Source organism: Serinus canaria, chromosome 6 (assembly GCF_022539315.1).
Source record: "Serinus canaria isolate serCan28SL12 chromosome 6, serCan2020, whole genome shotgun sequence".
NCBI lineage: Eukaryota > Metazoa > Chordata > Aves > Passeriformes > Fringillidae > Serinus > Serinus canaria.
Window position 1 is genome coordinate 21,913,022 of NC_066320.1, and position 23,807 is coordinate 21,936,828.

Sequence of the window (23,807 nt, forward strand, 5' to 3'; positions counted from 1 at the left end):
CTGAGGCTGCATGCCAGCACAGAGCTCTGCTTGGCTGCCCTAGTGGTACCTGGGGCAAGTGTGCTGCAGCACTAGCTGGGGTAACTCCTACTCATTTGCCGTGGAAGCTCCACTGTATTTATGGGTGGAGAGGACAGGGGGATGCTTGCTCTCCCACCTTTCCCCATGTTCTCTCAGAAGTCCTTGGTGCATCTTTGATTAGGTATAGGTCAGAAGAGTTTCCACATCGTGACCTTAATAACTGGGGTTGATTGGCAGGCAGTCTGCGGAGAGGGAGCAGCCTGTCCCTTTCATCTCCCTTGGTGCTGTGCTGGGACAATGGGCCAGCATATTTTCCTTGTTGTTCCTCATTTGAAAAGGGTCTGGTATCTCTACTAGGTACCTGTGACATGGGGGTCTTGATTGGGGTCTCATAAAGGGCCCTGTCACTATGTCCAAAGGCCAGGAATACAAAGGCGGTCAGTGGGTGGGGGTCTCAGCTGACCACTGAAGAAGGGAGGGGAGGGTCCTGGAAGCAGTGGAGGGAGAAGCAACCCCTGATGGGAGACTTTAAAGGGGGGAGGGGGGGAGGAGGCGGCCCATTTTTGTCCCGAACTCATCAAGCACATCTGCAGAATTGTCCCAGCCTCTGCCTCCCAGTTTCAAAAGAAAATGATCGTTTGATAAACCGTCCTGATTCACCACTTTCTCACAAGGGAGGGAGACCCACCTTTGACCTCTATGATTTCACATTGGGCACAGCTCCCCCCCATCCAATTGCTGGAGAAACTTTGAAATGCATCCCTTGTGGTCCCTTTCCTTCTCCCTCTTTCCCTTTACTCTCTCTTCCCCTTGCTATTTTTTTCTCTTTAGTCCCCCTCCTCCTCTTCCCACTACCCCCACCTTCCCCACTCTCCCGCTTTGTAAAAAAGCAAGCGTACTGCTTTGGAGTTAGGCAAGTAATTAGTAAAATCTCTTCTGCAGCACAATAAAACCACAGCCCTTGGCCTGCATATTCCCACAATTTACATACTCGCAGGCATTTGAGAAAACAAGTGGTATTGCCAGTGCATCATTGCCTATGAAAATCATTTGGAAGGCAGGGAGGGGAGGGTGCTGAGACCCACTCGCTCCTGCGAGCTATAGGAATGTGCATGAATATATTAAAATGTTTTCACACAATGCTTGTATTTTCCAACGGGAGGAGGCATCTTCTGGATGAAAGGCGGCTGGCCCAGACACAGGCCTCTTCCAAACGCTCTTTCCCACTCAGGGTTTGTTTGCATGGACCAGATAGGGAGGGGGCCTGGAAGGGGTGGAAAGGACAAGGCTGCTATCCATGAAAAGTAAATCTTTGTGTGCCTCTTACCCGCTCCCCATTTGTGATCCCAGAAAGTCAAATTATGAGGGAATTGTGTCTGCAGAGGGAGGCAGGAAGGGAGATCATCAGGACTTTCTGCAAAAGCTTTTGGAGGCTTGCAAACGTAGAGAGGAAATAGCTTGTAATGGACCATATAGTGCTGTGACCAATGGGATTCAGCGGCTGCAGCAGGAAATGACTGAGAGGGAGCTGACTATCTTGAGCAGTATTAGCAAAGTGCCTATTAATAACAGAAAACACTCTTGCAGTACTTTTCCATCTTTATCTTACTGTCAAGACCAGGCTACTCAATGCTTAGTCTGGGCAGCATGTCCACCTGTTCTTCTACTTTTTCCAAGAGGATGGTTGTTCCAGGCAGTGCCACCAGTGGAACCCAGCAGTTTCCACTCCTTTTCAATCAGGGCCCACTTAGTTGCTTTTCCTCCAAAGAGGTTCTTTGGTCACTTTCAACTTACAGAATGTTGACAACAGGTGTGTGGTGAAACTTGTGTCTAGAGAGTGTAGATCTATGATTTCCTTTCTAACAGACAAGAACTGATCAAGAAAATTGAAGTGAAGGGAGGGAGAGGCTGAACACAAGTAATGAAGAACTTGGCTTAGGAGCAGGGTTTGTATGTAGGGAAGACTCTGGGTTCAGCTCCAGGAATACTGTTTATTTGAGAATACTGGGGTAGGCTTCAAAGAGGCTTTGCTTGGAGGTAGGATGGTAGCTGCATTTTTTATTATTTTTATTCGGCGATAGTCTTTGTGTGATTTATGAAGCCCTTTGAAATTTCTGTTGGAAGTGGTGTGGCACCAGCAAGGACATCTGGATGCCTTTTCCCTATGTGGTGCCAGCTCTTCTGGGTGGTTAACCTGTCCAGATGGGTTCTGCCCTGAGGATTTACATGTCTGTCCAGCTACAGTCATGGCAGCACAAATTTATGGATGCCATGAAGAGCTATTCCAAGGCCCAAGCTACCCATCTGAAATCTCTGCTCTCCTGAAGGAATTTTCAGAACACAGACTCCCAGAACAAGGCATAAGCCATTCAGAGAGGAGTGGGAATGCTTTATTGAGAATTTCTCCTCAGCTGAGCCAGCTCTTCAGGTCCTTTCTGACCAGACTCTCCCTTTGACAGATGAGGGAAAATGTATTCCCCAAGACCTACAAGGAGCTAAACAATTTAGCATCTAAAAACCTTTTGCAAAAGAGTATTCTGCATGGCATCTGTTCCTAAATAGATCTGCAGAAGTAGCAAAGCTCTGTAATGCTGTTGCTTCTGGCTGGCCTCCACTGGTCATACTGGTGTTGGTCATGGTGCAAAGGTCTCTAACCTTTTGTTGGAAACAACCAACAACCTAACTTGCAAGAGGGCTTACTTCTTATTTTTAATTATTGTCTTCCCAATTCCCTGCTCCTCCCCTTCATCTTTCTGCATTTCTTAAAGAGGCAGTGGAGGGAAAAAAGCTTTGGTTTTTGTTTGTGAAGGGGGTTAGCAAGGGCGACATGGCCCCTGCAACCTCTCATAGGGGTGTCTTGTCAGGGCGCGGCATGGAGGGCACAAACAGATCATAACCTTTAAATGAAAATGTGATGGAGGGGAGAGATGAAAGCAGTGAAACAAATTAGATACATCTAGAGGGGGTGCTCAACTGGAGAAAATTAGCATTTCTTCCTAATTGGAGTGCAGGGCATTCCATTACAGGGTTTCATTACAAGGAGGGAAGCACTGGGCCTCTTTGGAGGATTTCCCCCTGCCCCTGGTTTTTCTAGAATTAAAAAAAAAAAAAAAAAAAGTTGGAAGAGAACTGCAAAAGTACTGAATTTATCAGAGTGAAGGTTTCAGACTGCTGCAGGAGGAAGAATTATAGTAAAGCACCAGTTCTTTATTTACTAAGACAAGAAAGTAATGATTGTGTACACATGAAGGCAGTTGCTAGTCCTAGTTTTCCTGAAGGAAACTAAAAACTATACAGGAGGCTGCAGGTGATGATAACTTTCTGATTCAAGTTTTGATTGCTGAATCAAATTTTAGACTATCCAAAATGGACTAGTTTGTTTGAAGCAAAGGGATATGTTTTTGATTATGATCAGTGGAGTCAATTCAAGCCTGTTTTATACTGCATATCAAGCCCATGCTGCACAAAACACTTGTTTAATGTTTGTTTGCCTGATTCTACCTATAACTAGAGCTGTTGTATGAAACTGAAATTTGCATATATCCCTGGGAAGACAATGGCCACCTTCCAGCACAGAATGTCAGGTGGCTGCTTTGGGGCTTGTGCACAACTTTCTGATCCAAATAGCTTGTGCCAGCATGAGGAACAGGCAGACATGGATGTGCTCAGGAGTAACTCAGAGAGAATTCAAGGGATGAGGTTTTCCATTGCATTTCCTGGTTAGAAGTAGAGGGGGAGTCCATGCTTTTTTCCAAGCATGGACTGGATTATTTATCAGTCAGTGCTCTCAGGAAAGGCTGGGGGAAGAGGAAAAGGGGGAGGAAGAAGAAGAGAAAAGGATACTTTTTTCAGGTGTGTGATATGTAATGTATGTTGCTCTTCCAATCTACAGTTACAAATTTTTCTGTTCCAGCTCAGGAGAGAGAATGCCTGAGTGTATCAATGTGGATTTTAGGAAACTGCTGAAGGAAGGATTCTGTCTACAGAGAAGGTGTTTCCTGGCAGAGGGGGAGATGTTTGCAGCAGCACTGCCTTCATCGTGGGCAGGCTCTGTCATCCGTGTGCTCAGGATGAGGTTGCAGATGGTATGAATTTACAGAAGTCATAAATGTAAATCTCTGACTTATCACTTACTGCTGAATTTTGGCATTTTGACACAGAACATAGCACTGCCCACAGGAATATCTTCAGGCTTAGAGAAAATACTGATAAAAATGAAAGCATGGCTCAGAGATGGGCTTCTCTTATATTAGGTCTGGCACATATCAGGATGATGATGTCTCCTGTCTCAGGATTCTCCTTGCCACTTCAGTCCTCACAGAAGATGCTTGGCAGACTGTTTAAAATAAGGCAAGAGGGGAACAGGACCAGAGAGGCTGAAATTTGGAGAGAAGCAAATGAGTAAGACAAGATAGTCATCCTTGAAGGGAAACCAGTTCCTCTGAAGAATGGGAATTTCTCCTCTATGTGAGCATCTAGCTTGAATGCTAATACACTTTCAAATGGAGCATGCCTGAGTGCCTCTTGCCTGTAGCTAAACTTCAGTTTCCTTGGGTTGCTGGCATCCTGAAATTCTGCTGTGAGTTGAATCGGACACTGGAAACGTGGACGGAATTGTGTGGCTCAGGCTCTCTCCTTGGCTCCATTGCCTCTGGTTTCTTTTCAGAGCAGTGTGAGACTGTTACAGACTGGAAGGCAGAGTGGAAAGTCTGTTCTTTCTGTACAGTGTTGCCTGTATTGTGTTCTGTGGTTCATTATCTAGGATTTGTCAGGTCTTCTCTACCTTCCCTCCCAATTGCATGGAACACAACTGCTGCAATCACTTTCTTGCACTTAAGAGGTGTTGTGGGCTCATGATGCTCCATTCACCATCCCTACATGTGGGATGTACTCTTACTGCTTTGTAGGCGTCCTCACGCTTAGCAGGTGCAGGGCTAATTTGCGACCAGGTATTAAAGCCAGCTTTTAATGTGCATTGCCCTGTCTAATTAGTAAATTCTTGTTCTTTCCCCTCTGAGACTGAAGTACATATTCCTTTAAGTCTAACCGTCCATCAAAGAGGACTTGAATGAGGCCCTGCTATGGTTGGCAGACACAGGCAACTAATGACAAGAGAGAGCCCATTTCCTTTGTGAAGAGAGACCTGTACCAAGCTGATTTATAGTCCTAAAGATTTATTAGTGTGGGGGCTGAAGAGTCTTGCAAGCTGGAACCCAGCAGCTTAGGTTTTTTTTCAGGGGAGAAAGAAATCTGTATACCTCTTTCACACTCCTGAAAGAAGTGAACTCATCAGTAGCAGCAGTTGCAGACTGAGGTGGGCCAAGCAGCAATTGCTACTATTGCTACTATTGCTTGGTCTCTTGCTTTTGGTGCAGCTGTGTTGAGCTTTACACCTGTGCTTTGTTCAGTGACCTGCCTTGGCTGTTCAGGCTGATTTAATGAGGGATGGGAATAGAGCTGGACTGTCTCATTGGAGAGTTTCTCTCTTGTATTTGATTTTCTGTCTTGGCCTAGAGCATGTTTTCATTTTCTGTATACTTCCCCTGGATTTTTTCCTCTTTGACAGTGGAGAAGCATGGAAGCCTGCTCCAGATTTTAGAAAAGAGTAATGTTTCTCTAACATCTGTTTTCTGATGGTCACAGAGCACAAGGTTGTTGAGGTGAATGATGCCCGCAGTTTTGAAAGTGATTTTTTAAATTCATGGATAGCAGGTTCATTATGAGGAACTAGATGGGGGTACACTCTTTAAAATCCTTAATACAGAAACTGTGGATGCAAAGTGAATGACCACAGAAGGTTACCAAGCTGACATGTTCTTCCTGAACAGCATCTGCCAGTACCACTGGCGATGAAAAAGTTGAGCTTGATGGGCCATGGCTTGACAAAAGTGGGCATTTCTCTTCTTCTTCTGGCCATGATGGTCAGTCCAGCATACTTCTACCCCAGCATTTGGTGTTCAGCAGTGGTCAGTAGTAAATGTCTGTGGAGAAGGTAAGAAACAAGAGCAAAAGATCCTTTCCTGCCTATTCCTTCCCAGCTTCCAATGAGGAGAGGTTAGGGTTTCCCTGGCTAGAGTTTTCATCTGGATCAGTGTTTCTTTCATATTTGCAGAAGACAGCTGTGAGCAGCTCGTCTCTTATTTCTGAATCTGTTAATGTTCTGGGCTTCACAAGCTCCATGTTCCATTTTAAACCTTTTGCCTGATTGTCTTACGTGGTTATGCAGTGAATGATTTCTCTCTCTAGATACCCTTCACTCTGTTTAAAGTTTTAATATTTTTCCCAAGCTACCCCAACTCTAGTATGGATGGCCTTGTGTGAAGCAGTAGCAAGCCACAACTTGCTGGCCAGTTGTTGTTTGGAGTGGAGTTCAGGCATCCCTGAGCTGTGGTAAGCTCATCACTTCCTCCGAGTGCAGCCTCTGATTGGAATCCACAGAGATGCAGCCCAGCATGAATTGATGGCCGTGGAATTGGTTTTTGTGTATTCACATGATAAAAGATGAGTGTCAGTTTCGACTGGGACACTTGTAACTAGGACATGTGAGTGATCTTGGTTTTGGCATTCCTTTGTGTGGATGTTTGATTTAACAAGTAGAAATTGTTCTTTTAATAGCTGTGTTTTTGGATGTGACTTCCTAAATTCTCAGAGCACGTGGCAATAGGGCAAGCAGTGGAAAGGAAAGGAGGAATCTGTGGTTTCACACTCTTACCCACAAAGCTGCCTATGCATTTAAAGTTTCCAGACTTCTGTTCCTTGAAGTGTTGGAGGACTGACTGCCAGCAGGTTGTCCTGCTTCACGTGGACAGCAGCTGACTGAGTGGCAGGAGGCAGTGTGGTACTTAATATCCCTTTATCAGATGTTTTTTGTCATCCAAGGACAATGTATGCTAGGGAATACTCTGTTCCATTGCAGACTTGAGATGTGTGCCTGAAGAGTCTTTTTCTCAGTCCTTCCTAATCCAATCCTTTCCCTCTTATACCATTTTACGTGTAATTTTTTCCCAATATACTGACATAAAGCATTGTAATAAATTACTCTTCTGCTTCTTGTCTTATCCTTTCCCTATATCTATGCCATCTATTTTGCCTGATCACTTTCCTATCTTCATCTGGCTTATCTCAGTTATCAATAAAATTTAATAATTCTTAGCCTGCCTTGCAGCCCAGCCTGATTACAGATACTGAAGGTGATAATCTGTGCTGTGAAACTGTACCTTATTGATGGTTTGAACTCTGGCTTCTGCAAAACTTTTCCTGCAAGTTTTTGGGTGGTTTGGGATCTGTGTGGGAGGTGGCCACTAGATGTCTTTGTGCCTTAAATGTGTATTATCTGTTAATGAAACTTTGTATGCCTTTCTCTGCTTGCAGGGCTGGGGCTTTCTGGTCTGACTGCCAGGTTTGATTTCTCACTCTGGTGCTTGCTCACAACCAAGCATGCCCTGAACCTGCAGATGGGGAGGAGGGGTTTTATTCAGGATCTTGGTTGCTTAGGGCTGAAGAGTTGACATGCTTCAAACACGCAGTATGAAAACCCTGAAGCAAATCATATTGTGTAGAGTGGAGAACTGGGGAGGTGGAAGCTGCCCAGAGCTTTAAGGGCAAGTGGATTAAGGTTGCTGCAAGCGTGTCCGTGTCAAGACTGGAATGATCAGCACAGGAAAGCTCTAGGAGTCATTTCATGGCTGAGTTAAACGCAGATGAGGCTTTGCTTCCCTCCTCCACAGAGCACCTGTGTCTCCATGCCTCAGTGTCCTGGCCCTCTCTGTGTATTGCATGTGCTCTGTATACATGCCTTTCCCCTTTCACCTTTTCTGGTCTTTGACTTCTTGAAACCCTCTGAGCATTATTTCCCTCTCCCCTGATGAAGAACTCATTTAGGCTTAAATTGTGTGAATATCACAGGGCAGAGGTTTTTGTGATTTGGGTTCTTTCCCCTAAAAGCATGAACAAGTACAGCTCCTCCCTCTGCATGGAATGAAGAAAGAACTGCTGCCCTGTGTGCTAAGATAAGAAAGTATAAGTTTGATTCCTCTTCTTCCTCATCATACTGATCACTTTTTTCAAAATTCTCCTAAATATTAGAGTGTGATTTTATTATACGTTCATCTGTACGGCAAAAGGAAAAAGACAAAAATAATTTGTGGTTTGTGGCACCAGTAAAAGAGATTCCTTCCACCTCTACTTTTAAACTGAAACATTCTTGATTTTAGTTGTTCTGGCAGACCTGAAAGGATTCTCCCTTCCCCCTGACCTCAATGGCATGCATGGATTGCTGCTTATTGAAAAGTAATTTTCTGTCATGGATTCTAATGGAAAAGTTTATATAAAATGTCATTCTATATATATACATGCATTTTTAAAACAATACTTGTTAACTGAAAACTTTGCCAGTCACATCTGAAAAAATACTGGGATTGGTCTTGGCAGTCCCAAACCTTAAAAAATAGAAAGGTGGTATTTTATAAATAGAAGAGATTTTCTTCTTTTGCATCATGATTCTTTAAGCATTTTCTATACATGAGCAAATATTTAGACTTTTGTCCACAGCAGTGACAGCTGGAATATTTACTTAATTCCACATGTCCTCTTGTGGTGTGAAGTTATAAGAAGAAAAAGCCCTGGACCACATAAGGTTTGTGATAAAGTGTGAGCAGAGATGACATTACATATCTTTTCCCACTGGTGCAGGGAATGTTCATTCTGTTTCTCTGCACAGGCTTGAAATTGGGCTGGTCAACATGGGCCTACTTTTGTTCATTCTTAGTGTCTGCTTCTCAGATGCTGTTATGGATTTCACAGCAAGCATACTTTGTCCAAAGGTGTCAAAAGTTCTAAGGAAAAGTCTTGAGAATTGATGGGTCAAAGGCACACAGTGTCTGGCTGAACTCCTTTATCTGTGACAAGTACTTAAGGCATCTTGGGTGAGGCTGAAATAAATAGGATTGAAATTGAAAAATGATCCTTTTGGAAGAGTCTTTTGTAAAATGTGATAGAAATAGATATGGCCTGAAAAGAAACCAGAATCATGGGGTTGAACCAGGCAATTTTCTTCTCTAGTTTGCAACCTGCTGCAGTATTCTGTCACTGTTGTATTTTAGGCAGCTCAGAAATTAAAAGTCTGTGCCCTGGGGGTTGTGCTGCCTGCCTGCTCCCTTCCTACAATTGGAGTCCCTGAGGAACTCCTTTCCTTGTTGTCAGGATTGTTGTAGTTGCATCATCTCCTAGGGCTTGCTCAGCACTCCAGTGTACCTGTCCTTTGATAACAGTGGCATCTTTTCACTTCCCTGCTGGGTCTTCACCTGATCTTCATTACAGAATCAGGACCAAGCTTTTAGATTATGACACTTCTTGCTTTCTAGTAGGATATTGCAGTCATAAGAGACACAAGGTGAGGTTTTTAAACTTTAAAATCAAATGAAAAATCCCCCAGACCCCATTGCACTGAAGCTGTGATCATTAATCCAGCTGAGCAGAAGCTTTAACTTGTCTACAAGACCTGACAAGTCAGGAAAAGCATTTCTATCCTGAAGGCAATGGTGGTAATTCAAAAAGAGCATAGATGCTAACAAGTCCTGAGAATCAGCAGAGGGAGCATACCACACACGGGATGCCAGTTTCTGGTTTATGGGACATCTGATATCAGTCCTATTTAACACAGGAGTGATACACTGGTGGCCAGGTTTTTTGAACCCACATGCAGCAGGTTTCCTGGTAGTTTTGCGAAATCAAAGTCTTGTAGCAGAAAGAGAGACACAGAACAAATGAGGTCCCACTATGAAAAATAGTTTTGGTTTGCTAATGGGAGATGCCTCAGCAAAAAGAGAACCTGGAGGCTTTTTTGCTGTCCTCCTGGTTATGGTTGTTGACTGACTTTTGGAGCAGATGCTGGAGGAGTTGACTTACTTTTTGATGATTTTTCTCAGCAATAAGAGTTCTCACTCAGTCCTTCTCACAGTTCTTGCTATCCTATTTGGGACCTGCACTGTCCAGCTTATTCTCCCTGGGTCTATTGCCTTTGTAAATCTCAGTGTGGAGGTACTAGACTAGAAATCCTGTCCTGGGAGCATAGGCTACACCAGGCCTTCAAGAATCTGTCATGCATCACACCCCTTCACATGTTTATATTGTGCATCACTGGATCTCTTTTCTCCTTTACTGCTTTTTTGGCATCCTGCACTGCCCTGTTGCACAGGCTGGGGGAAGGATGCCCCGGGCTGACTCCTCAGTGTGTGTCCCACCACAGGCCGTGCCCCAGCTATGCCAGGCACACTGTCCCGCTCCCAGCCCCTCCTCTTGCTTGGCCCACATTGGAGCCCCCGAGAGGTCTTTGTCCGCCCGTTGAGAGCAGCCCCCGTTCCTCCATTCCCACATGGCGCACCCTCCCCAGCAGCCCTCTCCCCATTCAGCAGTTGGGGCTGAAAGAACCTTGGCTAATTACGCAGGGCTGAAAATTACCACTTTGCCGTGTTTTCCTGCTGCTGGGCCCATTTGTGTGGGGCCTGTAGTTAGAGGGAACAAAGTCCCCCCCGTGGAGCCAGGCAGGCCCCAAGTGTGAAGCTACAGGTACAAGCAAGAGGGGAATGAAGGGAATAATTACCAGCTTCTCCAGGTGAAAGCCCCGTTAAAACTTCAATAAGCCAATTAGGGGCCAGGGTGTGTGTGTGTGGGGAGAGTCTCCCCCACCTATAACTGATTCCCACCAGGCAATTAACAGAAATCATTTCACGGAGGGGAGGATAAGAAATGGCTCTTAGAAATTGTCTTGAGTTGGGGGGGGCCTGAAACAGCACGACTGCTGCAATGGTCCTCATGTACTCCAGCCTCCCTGCTCACTGTGTGGCCTGAAAATGTTGGTGAGGCTAGGAGGAGAGGGAGGAGGGAGGGAAAATGGCAAAGAAAAAGGAATCGCTGGAGCTTTACACCTGGGCAGGCTTTGAGGAAGTAAAGGCTGGAGTTCAGAGCTTCTTGTAAGGCTGTGTGTGGGCCCAGAGCCCCAAGCTCAAGGGGGCTGCTGGGTCTGGGGAGGGTTGAGCTCAGGGTGTCTTCCCCATGGGGGCGAGGGGGAAGGATAACAGTACTGACCAGAGTAGAGAGGGGAAACGTGGTGAGTGTGAAGCTGGAAATGGGTGTGCAGGTTGGTGAGAACTGAATGCCAGGCCCTCAGAGATCTGCCCAATGTGCATGATAGTCTGTAGGAACAAATGGTGTCCAGTGTCTTGTACTGTGCATGTATCTCATCCTGGCATCATGTGTTTCTGCTGCTCAGTCAGCAGCTCCACCTGTTCCTTCCTTTCAATTCATTCCAAAAAACCCAGGGAATTTTCTCAAGATAGAGATTTTATGAAGTTATCTTGCAACTCCCATGTACTGTATTGCAGATGGCATGTGCAGCAGTTGGAGGTAGAGCATGTTGTCTGGTGGGTACCTCTCAGGAGTCTTGCCCATTGATGTTTGAAAGGCTGCTCTGGGGAGTAGAGCAAGAGTAGAGCATAGGATGAAGTTGCTACAGATGGCTGAGATTTCTGTAGTGATGTTGGAAGGGAGAATGCTTTGTGTGAGTAAGGAAGTTGAGACACCAACTGTGGTTATTTCACCTGCACTTGAAAAAGAAACAAAAAACCCAAATAAACCTTTAACTCCTCAAAACACAAATGTAACCTTAGTAGCCACTTTCTTTGAATTTCTAATGTTATTGCTTCTGAGCATTAAATATTTTCTATGAGATTTTGTTCTGGTTACTGGTAAGCTGATATAACTGTGCTGTAGTGGTGTTTAACCACCTAGTCTCAAACTGGACCTGAAAGTCCCTAGATTTCATCCTTTTTCTTCTTTTTTTCTCCCCTTCTCTCTCTTCACAGAAATCTCTCTGTGGTTGGAATAGAGAGCTGTATCTCTTGCACAGCCCAGATTTTAGACTCAGAAGTGATTTCTCAGTTGAGTCATGTTTTTTTATTATTCAGCTTCTAAGATGTAACCCCAGTGGTTGCCTGCAGAGAGCTCTGCTCACAGAAAGGCCTGGTAGACATGCACAGACAAATCAGTTTTGGCATGGACTTTGATTTTTGGTACAAGTTATTCAGATCAGTGCCTGAATTATGTTCTGGGTTAAATTTCTGTTATGGTTAAGGAGTCTCTTTTTTCCTGTAATCACAGTAATAACTTGAGCATCATTTGGGGTTTAAATTTGGTCTTGAGAGATATAAGGAGTTCCTGTACAAAGACCTCTGCATGAACAACTACTCCGTGCCTGGCAAGCCCAGAGATCTGGGGAGTGAGGAAAGATGATGATTGTTGGACATAGCATGTAAATATGTATTTTGCACTGTTAAAAATAGGTTTTCAAGACTTTTCTTTTAATAAAAGAGCAGGTTGATGTCAAATACTTGTATAGCTACAAAAGCAATTCTGTTTGAAGTTCTGAAAAATGACAGCAGCACTATGAAAAGCACTGTTTCAATATTCCTCTTGTACAGGAACACTCAGGATCCTAAATCAACTTTTATAGAGCTAATCTGCATGTGGTCCTCTTTTGAAAATTTGCTTCCTCCTAAAAGTGTGTGTCATGTGGAGTATTGGGGAAAGCATTGATACTTAGATGTGAACAGGCCTAGGAACATCAGGACTGTTTTGTGGATTGAATCACTAGTTTCTAATCAAGGGTATTTTCCTATTCAGTACTGTAGTGTGGAAGAGTGTGCATATATTAGTCCTGTCTGGAATCTTTGTCTTGATATCGTTGAGCTCAGTTTTTCTCCAGAAATGAGGATTGTGCTCTGTGTCTGGTGGCTTGTTTTCACAGGACTTACCTGCTGCAGGGCTGCTGAAGGGACAGTGATCAAGGTTGCAGGTAACTTGGGCACAGAGTATGGGCTGAGACTGCAAAGAAGTGAAGGCAGGATGGAGGTGTCTAGGTTGGACACCTGATAAGTAGCTTGCTAGAGTAGGGGTGTTCTGTCTAACATGCCAGGAATTGGCTTTTGGGAATATGAAAAGCTTTTTTTGCTCTTCAGCCTGAGTATCTCTGAATTCTGGAGGAAGACATGAAGTTAGAGGCCAAGGAGGAAGGCTGGAGAGGTGAAGCTGATGTTCCCTCTGTCATGAGGCATGAAGTATATGAGTTGGGAGGCAGTGACATGAGCATTTCTTCTATCTCATGAGCTGGAGTTCTACCTCAAATGTGACTTCATGTTTCAGTATCTCTACAGTGCCCTTCAGTACAAAATGTAAATGCTGTCTTTCTGGGGACCACTTTTCTGTGGTCCACTTGAGGTGGCATATGATTGAGTTATTAGTGCATCTGTTCACGCATGTGTCACTAGTACTCCTTGCAAGAGCTCAGGATCTCATCTTGGAGCAGTAGTTGTTGTCAGTGTTGCAGGGTTCATGGTCTTCTCTATGCATTTTGCTTTCTCTCTGTGCTGAGTCCATGGTGGTGTGTGGCAGAGTTCTTCTGTACCTTCTCTATGTGACATTTATGAGATATATCAGGAGCACAATTTAACTCTGAGTTGACTGGTGCCTCGGGGGATGCTGTAGCATGCACGTGAGCTCGAAGAAGTAGCAGCAAACCTGCCAGAGCTTTCCAGTCCCTTTCTGGAGCAAGCCTGGCTATTTGTCTTCAGCTGCTGGGTCTTTTCGGTAAGGTTATTCAACAAAGGTGAGGCTGTGCTGCAGTGGGATTCTTCTGCTTACTCAGGTGAGCTTTAGGTGCTGTCTTACCTGTTGATTTTTGTTGAATTCGTGGTTACAGAATGTTAACGTATAATCCAGCTGTCTTGGCTTCTGAGGTACTGAAGGTGCTTGGTTCAATTCTCTGGTCATCCTGTGAGAAGTACAAAGTACAGCTGAAGGAACTGGTTTAGGACAGTGAAGGGGCAACACCAGCCCAGCATGACTACCCAGTCCTGGGCTTGTCCAGCATTGCCTGCATCTAAGGCAGATGGGATTTCTTGCATATTTGTGGTGCCTGCTTGTTCATAAAAAAGCAGATGCTAAAGTGATGCTGTGCTGGTTTTTTTTCCTCCTTGCAAATTAAATGCCCCTGGGGAAGGAGCACTTGCTCCCCTGCACTCTCTGTCTCTCTCCCTTTGTGTGTATCTGGTCTGTTGGAGAAGTCTCATGCTGGAGGTGGCAAAACTCCCTGTGCTGGGTTTCTGACCCCCTCCTCTCCCCTTCACAATGTTGTTACTGTTGCATCTGCTCTTCAGCAGGAGCTCCATCAAGTTTGTGTGACCTTAGCACTGTATTCATGCTGGAGGAGTTACCTTCCATAATGATGTCAACTGATGAGGCTGGCGGGATGGTAGCGGCCGCGATAAGACATGACATGTTCTAATGATTCGCCTTAGCGAGCTGAGTGTGTGTGTTGGGGGGGCACAGAGGGGCTTGGAGAGGGGAGGTGGGGGCCCCACAGGTGCCGACAAAGACTTTGACCTTTGCTGCTATAATATCAGTGTTTCACAGGCAGGGCGGTTCGGTAACCCACTTTCAGCCCATCAAAAATTGATTTAATTGCAATTTTTTCCCCCAATTAGGAGCACTGGAGCTTAACTAATTGGAGTAATAGAGAGTAATAAGGCTCTGATAAAAAGCCTTCCTCTGCCTCCTTTGTATCTTGTGTCATCGCCTGTCAGAGGTCAGAGAGCTTGCATATTCTATTAGGCAGAGTTGCCTTCATTTGTACAAATTAGTTTACCCAACAGTAATTAAAATGCCAGTGCGGGTCGGGGAGAGCTGAATACAATTGATGGGCACGTTGGTGAAGGATTTGACAGCTCCGGTGGCCTCCCTTGCCAAAGCGTGTCAGTGCTGAATCAAAGGCTACACAAACCCACAGACCCGTGCGTTTAACCCGCGGCACCGTCGGCACCAACTGCTCTCTCTCTTCTCCTATTTCCCTTTTGGACTTGCTCTCTCTTCTCCTTCTTTTCTCATTTCACTTGAGACTTTTTAAAATAGATGTTTCCCATCTTTGAGCCCTCCTCTCTGTTGATCGCTTTCATAATACTGCTACCAACCCCCCCATCCTGTCTCCCCTGGTTCTCCCCCTTTTCTACCCCACCTTCCACATTCCCAGCTGCAGAGCTCTGTCAAGTAATAACTTCTTTGTTTCCCAGTCCAGTGAGTCTCCATATATAATAGTTTCCAAAATGGAACAACGATGTCCAATTCCAGGGGGCGGGGGAGAGCGCCAGGAGGAAGGAATGGGCTCTTGCATGTGTCAAGCAGATTCTGGATTTGAAATCCCTGAAGAGCAGAATAGAATTAGAGAAGCAATCTGTTTCCAGTACAGGGAAGGGCACAAGCCTGAGGCACAGAGGAGGTGTATTGAGAAGAGGTGGGAAATGACCTGTTTTACCCAGGTTCCTTCAATGACTTTGCATTGCAGGATTACCAGCTCAGGCAGGACCCACTCTAGAGGCTGGGTTGATGGTGGGGAAAATATGTGTTGTTCAATGTGACTTGTGTTTCTCGAGCTGATGCTGTTTCCAAGCCTCAAGATAAACAGCATCTTTGCAAAAGGACTAATGGGCATCTACCTCTGTTCCTCTGGTTTGTTCACATCTTGCAATGGTCTGTCCAGGATGGGGTAAAGAGGGATGCTACATGAGTCAAACTGTAGTTGGCACCTTCGGAGCAGCTATGGGATTATTGCAGCTGGAGTGTAGCCAGAGCACTACTGCTGCTGCCAGAAATGCCATGGGATCTTCAATAACCACAATTCAGTCAGAAGGAGAGTTCTTGTGTTTCTTCCAACAGCACTGTCAGGATGTGTGTTCTCTTTCATTTCCTGGCCCAGCTGCTATTGTGGGGGGATGATGTTTAATGAAATGTCTCTTCTGCAACATAGAGAAGGTCTGGCTTCTGGAGAAGCAGGCTCTTGGTTGTTCTGTTGGGTTTTTTTTTCCCTCCTCTTGTTTATTCCTCTCCTCTCTGTCAATAGGGAGTTTCAAATAAGAAAGAGGACATCAAAGTGTCAGATGAGTTGGAAGATTGCTTGTGTTGGACAACAAAAATATGCTGTTTATGAAGTATGTGTGTCTCAATGCTGTGCAAAATTCTTGCCTTCCTGCTTTGGTTTTTGTTCCTAGGGGATCCCTGTGAAGACAACATGTCCTGTTATGGAAGCCCTACAATGGTGCTTTTTTTTTCCCCTTAGAAGGGCCTATTAGAGGGAGCTTATAGTCATGGTAGCCAGCAGCTTTCAAAGGACAGAAGGAAGCATAGTGGGGAAGGGGCTTTACATCTCCAAGGCCATCTGGAGACTGGCCATAGCAGTTTTTACAGTGGACGTAAATGCATCTGATCAGAGTCAGTGTGTTGTATATACTCCAGATAGATGAGTCATGCCTGCATTAATATATTTAGGGTATCCTGTACTCACCTCTTCCCAATCTAGTCTCTCCTCAGTCTGGCTGTAGAATGCAATGTGGGCAAAATGAATGACACTCTCCAAGCTAGTAACTCAGCTTCAATTGTTTTTCTTGGGCAGCTGGCAACAATGGTTGTGGAAAAGCTGTGCTTCTCTAAGTTGGAGGGTTTTCTTCTGTGTGCTCTGTGCTCTCTAAGACAGAAGAGCCTTGTGGAAGATAGACTGAAAGAAGCAAGCCTGATAGAAGTCTTCAGCCTGATCTTCCACACTAAACGAAGTTTCAGAAGTTTTGGAGCCAAGCTTTACATGCTTTCCTCCAATGTGCATGTTGGTTTAGACATACGAAAGCTGACTTGTGTTGCTCTTTTGCCTGAAGTAAAACTGTCACCTGTGAGAGGTTCCCAGTTATGAGACACCAGAGGCTTCAAGGTGTGTGCCTGCAGATCAGACTCAAGGTGAGGGGCCCTGTATCATGCCCTGGAATCCAGACATTAAGGTCAGTTCACTCTGAGGCTTCAAGAATTTCTCATTGGCACCCCTTCTTGTGCATGTTGTCTTGTGAGCGCTGCATTCTAATGCTGCAGTGAAGGTGGCCTGCTCTTGTGGGAGAAGTCTTATCTTTGCTTGCTAATGGGCTCAGGCTGTTAAAGATAAGGCTTGCAAACCTGATCCCACTGAAGTATGAGACAAAATTCCTGTTGACTGAATGGAGTCAGCTTTACCCAGAAGAGACTTGTTTGTGGCCCTGAGGCCTGTATTCGATGCTGGAGAAAAATCTCTTTATCTAATGCTTTTTTCTCTCTCTCTCTTTTTTTTTTTTCTTTTTTTCTCTGAGGGGTGAGGGGTAAGGACCAAGGAGGGAAAGCTGAAGTCCAGAATTGACAGCATGAGGGAGGATTAAACCTAGCTGTTCCTCCCACTTTTTTCGTCCTGTTGGTGTGCCTCCATGGTAATTTAGACCTGTGGCAACCATCAAAGCCTTGTGCATACCTTCTGCACAAAGGGATCTGTCTCCCACGTGAGAGCGTTCTCGGCTGGGACAGAGTCAGTTTGACCCCCAAAAGAAAAATCTTAAGCACCCAATTGCCTGCTTGACTGACTCCCTGACTGCTATTGTGTTTCTAACCACAGTAATTGACTTTAGTAGTTATTAATGGATTATGACTGGGGAGGGGGGACAAAACCCAACACCTAGCTTTGTAGCAAAGGGACCTCCTGACCAAAGTGCTTCTTTCTAGACATGGGGCTTGACCGACAAGCTGTCAAAGTGGGTGTCTTTTGCTTGTTTTCCTCTGAGATGGGTGACATTGGCAAAAGAGAAATGTTCCCTCCTGTCCTGGACTATGGAGAGAAGGCAGGCACTGAGCAGAAACCATGTTTCCAAAGATGAAATGCTGCACACTTTCTTAATTGATTGTGGTGGCTGCTGCACAGCAACAGGAATTGGATTTTCCATAGACTTTCAGACTTTGGTCAGGGACTTACATGAAGAGTAATGTGAGCACCCTGCAGCACCTTTAGGGACAGCCCAGTGCTACAGGTGTTTTGGCTGATGGCATGTGCACTGCCATTGAACCTGGAATTTTGCATATAAGACATCCTGGTTGGAGACACTTTGAAATAGATCTAGTTCTGCAGACCTTTTCTAGCCTAAAGGGCAGCTAAGCATCACAGAACTTGTGGACACCTCCATGGTGTGGTTTGGTGATTTGAAATGGTTTGATGTTATCTGCTTGCCTCTTTTGCAGAGGGTTTTGTCAGTGCTGCTTTGGCCTTATGGTTTGGAGAAACCAGTTGCTCAACTAAACCACAGAGATAGGAGTAGGAGTCCTGAGTTCCAGTCTCGCTTCCATCTGGTCCTACTCTGGCTTTGATTGAGTTGAGCCTGTGTTCACCACTTGGCTGCTGAGTGCCTTCTTGCAGCAGCAGTAGTGCTTCTCGCAGAAGTCAAGGCTGCTGCAAGAATCCATTCCTGATGCAGTAGAGGCTTGCAGACACCTTGACTTCCAAAGAAAGAATTCTGTAGAGGATCAAAGAAATGTTAAAAACTGCTCTAACTGCTATTTTTATAGACATGACATTGTTTTCTTATTTTGCTTTCATGTTTCAGCTGCCAGCCCCTGTGATACTGCAGAAGTTCTTTAGGCAAAGCGTAGAAATGGCTTTTATTTAAAGCAGGTTCCATTTCCTGTGTTCATGCTCTCCTAGTTGCATAGACTTAAACATAGTTTTGGCATTTTATTCTCAGTAGCTGCAATAAATATGGCTTTGTGAGAGGTCATTTGTAACTTACTTAGAAGTCTTTGTATGAGCTTCTTCCTCTTATTTGGACTGAGAATGGGAAGCTGGCACAGAACAAGCAGTGTGGTTTGGAGAGCACAGCAGCCATCTTCCTCATGCTTGATTTTAAGGATTTTAAGTTCTGTCTTATGAACTAGTATGAGGCCAGTGGGTATCAGGTGACTTCTGGAGCCAGCATGTGCAGCAGGGACATAGCATTGCCAAGAGGACTTTGGAATGGGCCCTGCTGGAGGGTGTAAATGAAGCCAAATATTGCTGCAGGAGAGCTGTGCTGCCTCTAACAGAGTGCCTGAGCACTGGGGAGGGCAACCTGATCCAGCTATGAAATTGGCCCTGCTTTGAGCAGGCTGGACCAGAGACCTCTATTCTGTGATTCTTTAGGCCTGTGATGCTGCAGCCAGTTCATGATTGTACTTGGAAGTTGCCAACAAGCAGAAGTGAGACATGAAGTAGGAAATAACAGTAAATTTTCCATGGGGTCCTGCAGCTTACAGCACTGACTGTGTATGAAACATGCTAAGTACTGTACTGACTCATTTGAAAATGTTGTTTACAGCTGTTCCTCTTGTAGGTTTTCCCTTTGTATTTACAAATATGTTTTATGTCCTGCCAATTCTCTGCAGTTGTGACCTGCTGCATCTGGGAAGCTCAGCTAGTGAGAGTCCTTTGGCAGTCTCCCTTTGTTGCTGCCTGTCCCTTGTGAAATGTGGTGGGACATGCTGAAATCATCTTGAACCAGAATTCAAAGTATATCTTGTAACCTGTTTTCTCTGTCTTGCTCATGCAGTTTCTTCAGAACATGAGGATTAGTAAGTGTTTTTTGTTTGTTTCTTTGTTTTTTTAAACAGCTCATTTGTGACAGGGACAGCCTGCTGTGGACACATCTCACCACTGAGAATCTGGGACCTTGAGAGGTGAGTGAGCTTCCAGGTTACAGGGAGGGTCTTGTCAAGAAAAGTGAATAACAATGCAATATTGGAAATGCTGCAAAAGGGTATAATTCCTTTTGTCAACATAGGCAAAGGATGATAGAAGATGAGATGTGTTGCGGAGTGGGGGACAAAGCAAACTGGTGTGGAAGGGCATGTGTGGGGGTTGGTTCTGGTTCACTAACTTGGCTTTTCTTCTCAGCTTTTCCAGTTGATGGCACAGCCATCCTGGTTTCTTCCCATTACCTGTAAACAGTCAAAATATACCCATTACACCCTCCTTTTCATCTGTCTCTGTTGATGCCTCAGCCAGAGGAGGTGAGGAAGGTGATCCTTATCCTCCTATTCACCCACTTCTCTGTGGTGCTGGGAAGCCAGAGGCAAACACAGGCTCTGAAGTCACCTTGTCCTGGCTGGCAATTCCAGTAGCTCAGAGAGGTGGTGTGTGGCAACAGGTTATCTATGGAAGTGACTTAGGCACGTTGTCTTCTCTTTGTCCTAATAAGCACTGAGGAGGTTAATTGCTGTGGCCTCTGATTTGGGGTCTTTGAGTAGTTCCTGTTCGGTGAAGGTGCTGACCTTAGCAGCTGGGGAAATGTTGTTCTCAGATCTTGATGTGAGAACTCAACTACTGACAAATTTGAAACTCTCAGCCTGAGGGTCTTAGTGTAGTGATGGACAGATAGCAAATATTTCACAGGATTATTGGAATGACAGCCCTGCCTTCCAGGACCAGGATGCTCCGGGTAGGAGTGGCATGGCCCAGATTATCCAAAAAAGTGCTGTCAGAAGTGAGGTGAGCAATGGCAGAAGGGGCCTGAGGGATATCAGTAGAGCTGTATTTGGGGAAAGGGTGTGGAGGAGGATTGGTATGGACACAGGGAAGGTCTGAGACCAGTTGCCTTCTAATGTATAGTTTAAATAGTTTAGATTGTTTTAAGTCAACGGTATCAAATACAAATTTAAACCAGCAGGTTTTTTTCTCTGAAGTAACAAAAACACTTTCCAACAATTCATCCTTTAAAGGACAAGCTGGAGCAGGAAACAGCACCAGTGCATTAGTTATGGTGCATGTTTCTTTGTGATCCATCCAATGGTGCCTTTGGAGTACCCCAGAAGGATGTACCCCAGAAGGATGCAGGCTGTGCTGTGATACCCCTGCCCGTCAAGTCTTCTGGCTGTTCTTGAATAGAGGTATCTGACAGGGGTGAGGAGATGGGCAACCCTCTCCCCCCTGCCCCAGCCTTTCTGACAGCCTTTCCCAAGGAAGCCTGAAGAGATAATAAAGCTGTGTAGAAAATAGGATTAAGGTAATGAACAAGCACAGCGGAGTTTGATCTTTCAATAACGTAAAAGCCTGAGTGACAGGCAAATAAAAAAGCCAAGGCAACCCTGGCCACTGGGCCTCTGTTGAAATGGCTAGAGTGTCAAACTTATTCTTCCCTCTTCACCTGTCACAGCTGGAATGCACCGTGCCACTGGGTCTTTTCCTCTGCAGGGACCTGTGTGTGAGCTGGTAGACTCATCAGCATGTGCAGGGTAGGAGGCTGAGTAGGAAGCATGGCTGGACTCTAACTTGTGAAGCCTAATGTTATTGTTCATAGAAAGGGAGTACAGAGCTATCTTTCCAGGTCTTGACTCTCCATAAACTGTTCATCTTCCCAGCAGAGCTTTGGATCCATCTTCAAAGGCTCCAGTGATTGCCAGAAGTGATCTTGTAGGGAATGCTGTCTGTTCCTTTGAGGCTTTTGAATTGTTGTCTCCATGGTCACACTCCAGGAGTGACAGTGTGGCATGAAAACTTAAAATCTTAGAGCCACGCAGGACTTAAAAATTTCTCCTGTGTTCAGTGTGTCCTGATAACCGTCTGGCAGTCAGAGCCGGGGCCTCTGAGTTTGCTGCTTACCCTTTTCTTGTGGCCACAAAAGGACCCAGAGGCTGCCCTGCAGAGGCTGAACATGGCAAGGATGTATAAGAACAGAATCCAGGGAATTTCTGTCAAAAAAAAAAAAAAAAAAAATGGAAAGGGTAGAATGATGCATAAGGTATGTTCTTGAAAACCACAGGATCCTTAGCACCACTGAGGTATTTAGTGCTGTCCAGGATCAGCTAGTTCAGTTAGGGGAGTTTTCTTTGCGTTGTGGGGGTGAGTGAGTAACAGTATGACAGTTTCTGTGCCATTCTCTTCCATTGGGGTAGGTGGTCTTTTTACCCAACAGCTGAGATCTGGAACGTGCTACAAAAGGATTTAAAGCTTAAATAACCTTTTGTGTACTGATCATCTTAGTTCCAGGCCAGATAAGTCCTTGGCTGGTGCTTGTCACTGTTGGTCATGGTATGTTTTGTATTTATGACCTTCGCTGTTCCCTGACCCTGGGGCAGCCATTCTCATCCCTCCAAGAGGAAGGGGATAATATCTTCACCTGTAAATATGTCCTGTGCTTTGAAAAGGGCTTGACTGGTTTTGGTGTAGAGGAAATTTTTAGTGGGGAAAGGAAACGCCTCTTGCTGCATCCCGCTCCCGCAACTGTCTTTCATTTCTGACTCTGCTGAGATGATGGCATTGGATCAAAGCCACAACAGGCAGCAACAAGCAATTGTCAAGGGAGTCTAAAGCAGGGGAATGACTGCATAATGCCAAAACACTGTCTCTGATGGCTGAAATTCCAGCTGCTGCTACACCTGGCCCTGTCTCCTGTAATGAAGGAGGATTTAGATTTTTTTCATATGCTTTTGAAGCTGGCTAGCTGCACTTGTGGAGGACATCTCTCACCCCTCACATGCTACCCTGTGCCATCTGATTGCTTTTAAATGTGGGGAAGTTGCTGTGCACTTATTCCCACTCTGGATCAAAGTGTGTGTATGTAAAAGCAGCTGTAAGTTCAGTGATTAGAGGCCTGCAAGGGGAACAGTGAACAATATGGGCCACACGATACTAACCTGTGTCCTTGCATCAAGTATCACAGTTTGCTGTCTCCTTGTCCTCTTCCAAGTACCCTGGTCCTTCCTTTAGTGAAGGATATGATGGCAGCTGCCTCTCTTGCAGGTCAGGTTCCTCTGCTCACTTCTGCCTTTCTCTATTCAGACAGTCCTGTCTTGTTTGCCAGTGTGAGTGTGTGGCTCAACAGAACAGCCACTTAATGGCAAGCAAGAGAAAAGGAAACCTTATTCAGATCCTCCTCCTCTTTTTTCTTCTTTCTTTGGGAGTTTAAACTCCTTGGAACATGAGGGTCATGCACCACTGACAGCTCCAAGGCCAGCATTTGTCATTTGCCTGCAGAGAACTGTTGCTTCCCATGTTATTGGGGTGGTCTTGCATGTCATTAAGTGACAAATGCCCCTGTCTCAAGGATGCTTCTCCATAAGATAGAATAATCCAGAGGTTTCTTTGCAGCAACTCTTGGAGTTATTCTGCAAAGCCTGACATTTGAAATGGACCTGTGATCTGTCTTACATGGTAGTCTTCATGCTATAAACACTTTAAATGCACAAATCCTACACTGTTCTTTCCTGTGACATGACACGCTGCAGGGCACAAGAGCTCTGAAAACAACCAGTTAGCCGTGCCCTGCAAGCCACCCAGATCCTCTGCCTTTTAAATAGCCAGTCTTTGTCCAACTCCTCCCCCCTTTTGAAGGTATTTTTGGCAGAGTGGGGATTTTGTTTGTTTGTTTTCTGGTTTTTTGGTTTTGTTGGTTTTTTTTTTTTTTTTTTTTAAGAACCCTCTAATTTCTTGTTCGGTTTTTCTCCTGCTCCTGAGCCCTTTGAAAGTAGTTTTATGCCGTCACTGACACCAAACTGACACTTTGCGTTTCCCCACTTCTTATCCCTTTATGGCAACAGATGTTGAAATTTTGTATCCCTTTTATCTGTCCCTCTTTGCCCTCTTCCTGTAATTAGGTTTCCCTTGTTAGCAGTACAAAGTGGCCCGGTTTGCTGCCTGGCCTTTTGAGCCATTGTGTCGGAGCACATTTTTTTCCTCCTCTTTCGGAAGAGTTCCTTCCCTCTTAAGTAATAGGCAGGGTGTGGGCCAGAGCTGTGGCTTTTTCTTGTTTCTTTGTTCTCCATTTATCTCTGCCACCTTTTTCAAAGAGATGGAGGAAAAAAAATAGAGAGTGCATGGAAGGGGAAGATACAGAGTTGCATTTCTTGACTGTCAGCCCGCACCCCTTCCCCCCCGC

General features: G+C 45.1%; 1 protein-coding gene across 2 annotated transcripts in view; it reads left to right on the plus strand.

Moving 5' to 3' along the window:
• The window catches only part of FBXW4 (F-box and WD repeat domain containing 4), a 59,909-nt gene that overhangs the window by 26,372 nt on the left and 9,730 nt on the right, over positions 1-23,807 (plus strand). Inside the window, exon 6 of one of the 2 annotated variants that reach the window (XM_009087238.4) lies at positions 19,546-19,611. The exons of the other annotated variant lie outside the window; for it this stretch is intronic. Within the exon in view, the coding sequence (XP_009085486.3) occupies positions 19,546-19,611 (66 nt within the window). The remainder of the gene's footprint in view (positions 1-19,545; positions 19,612-23,807) is intronic. 2 annotated transcript variants of the gene reach the window in all.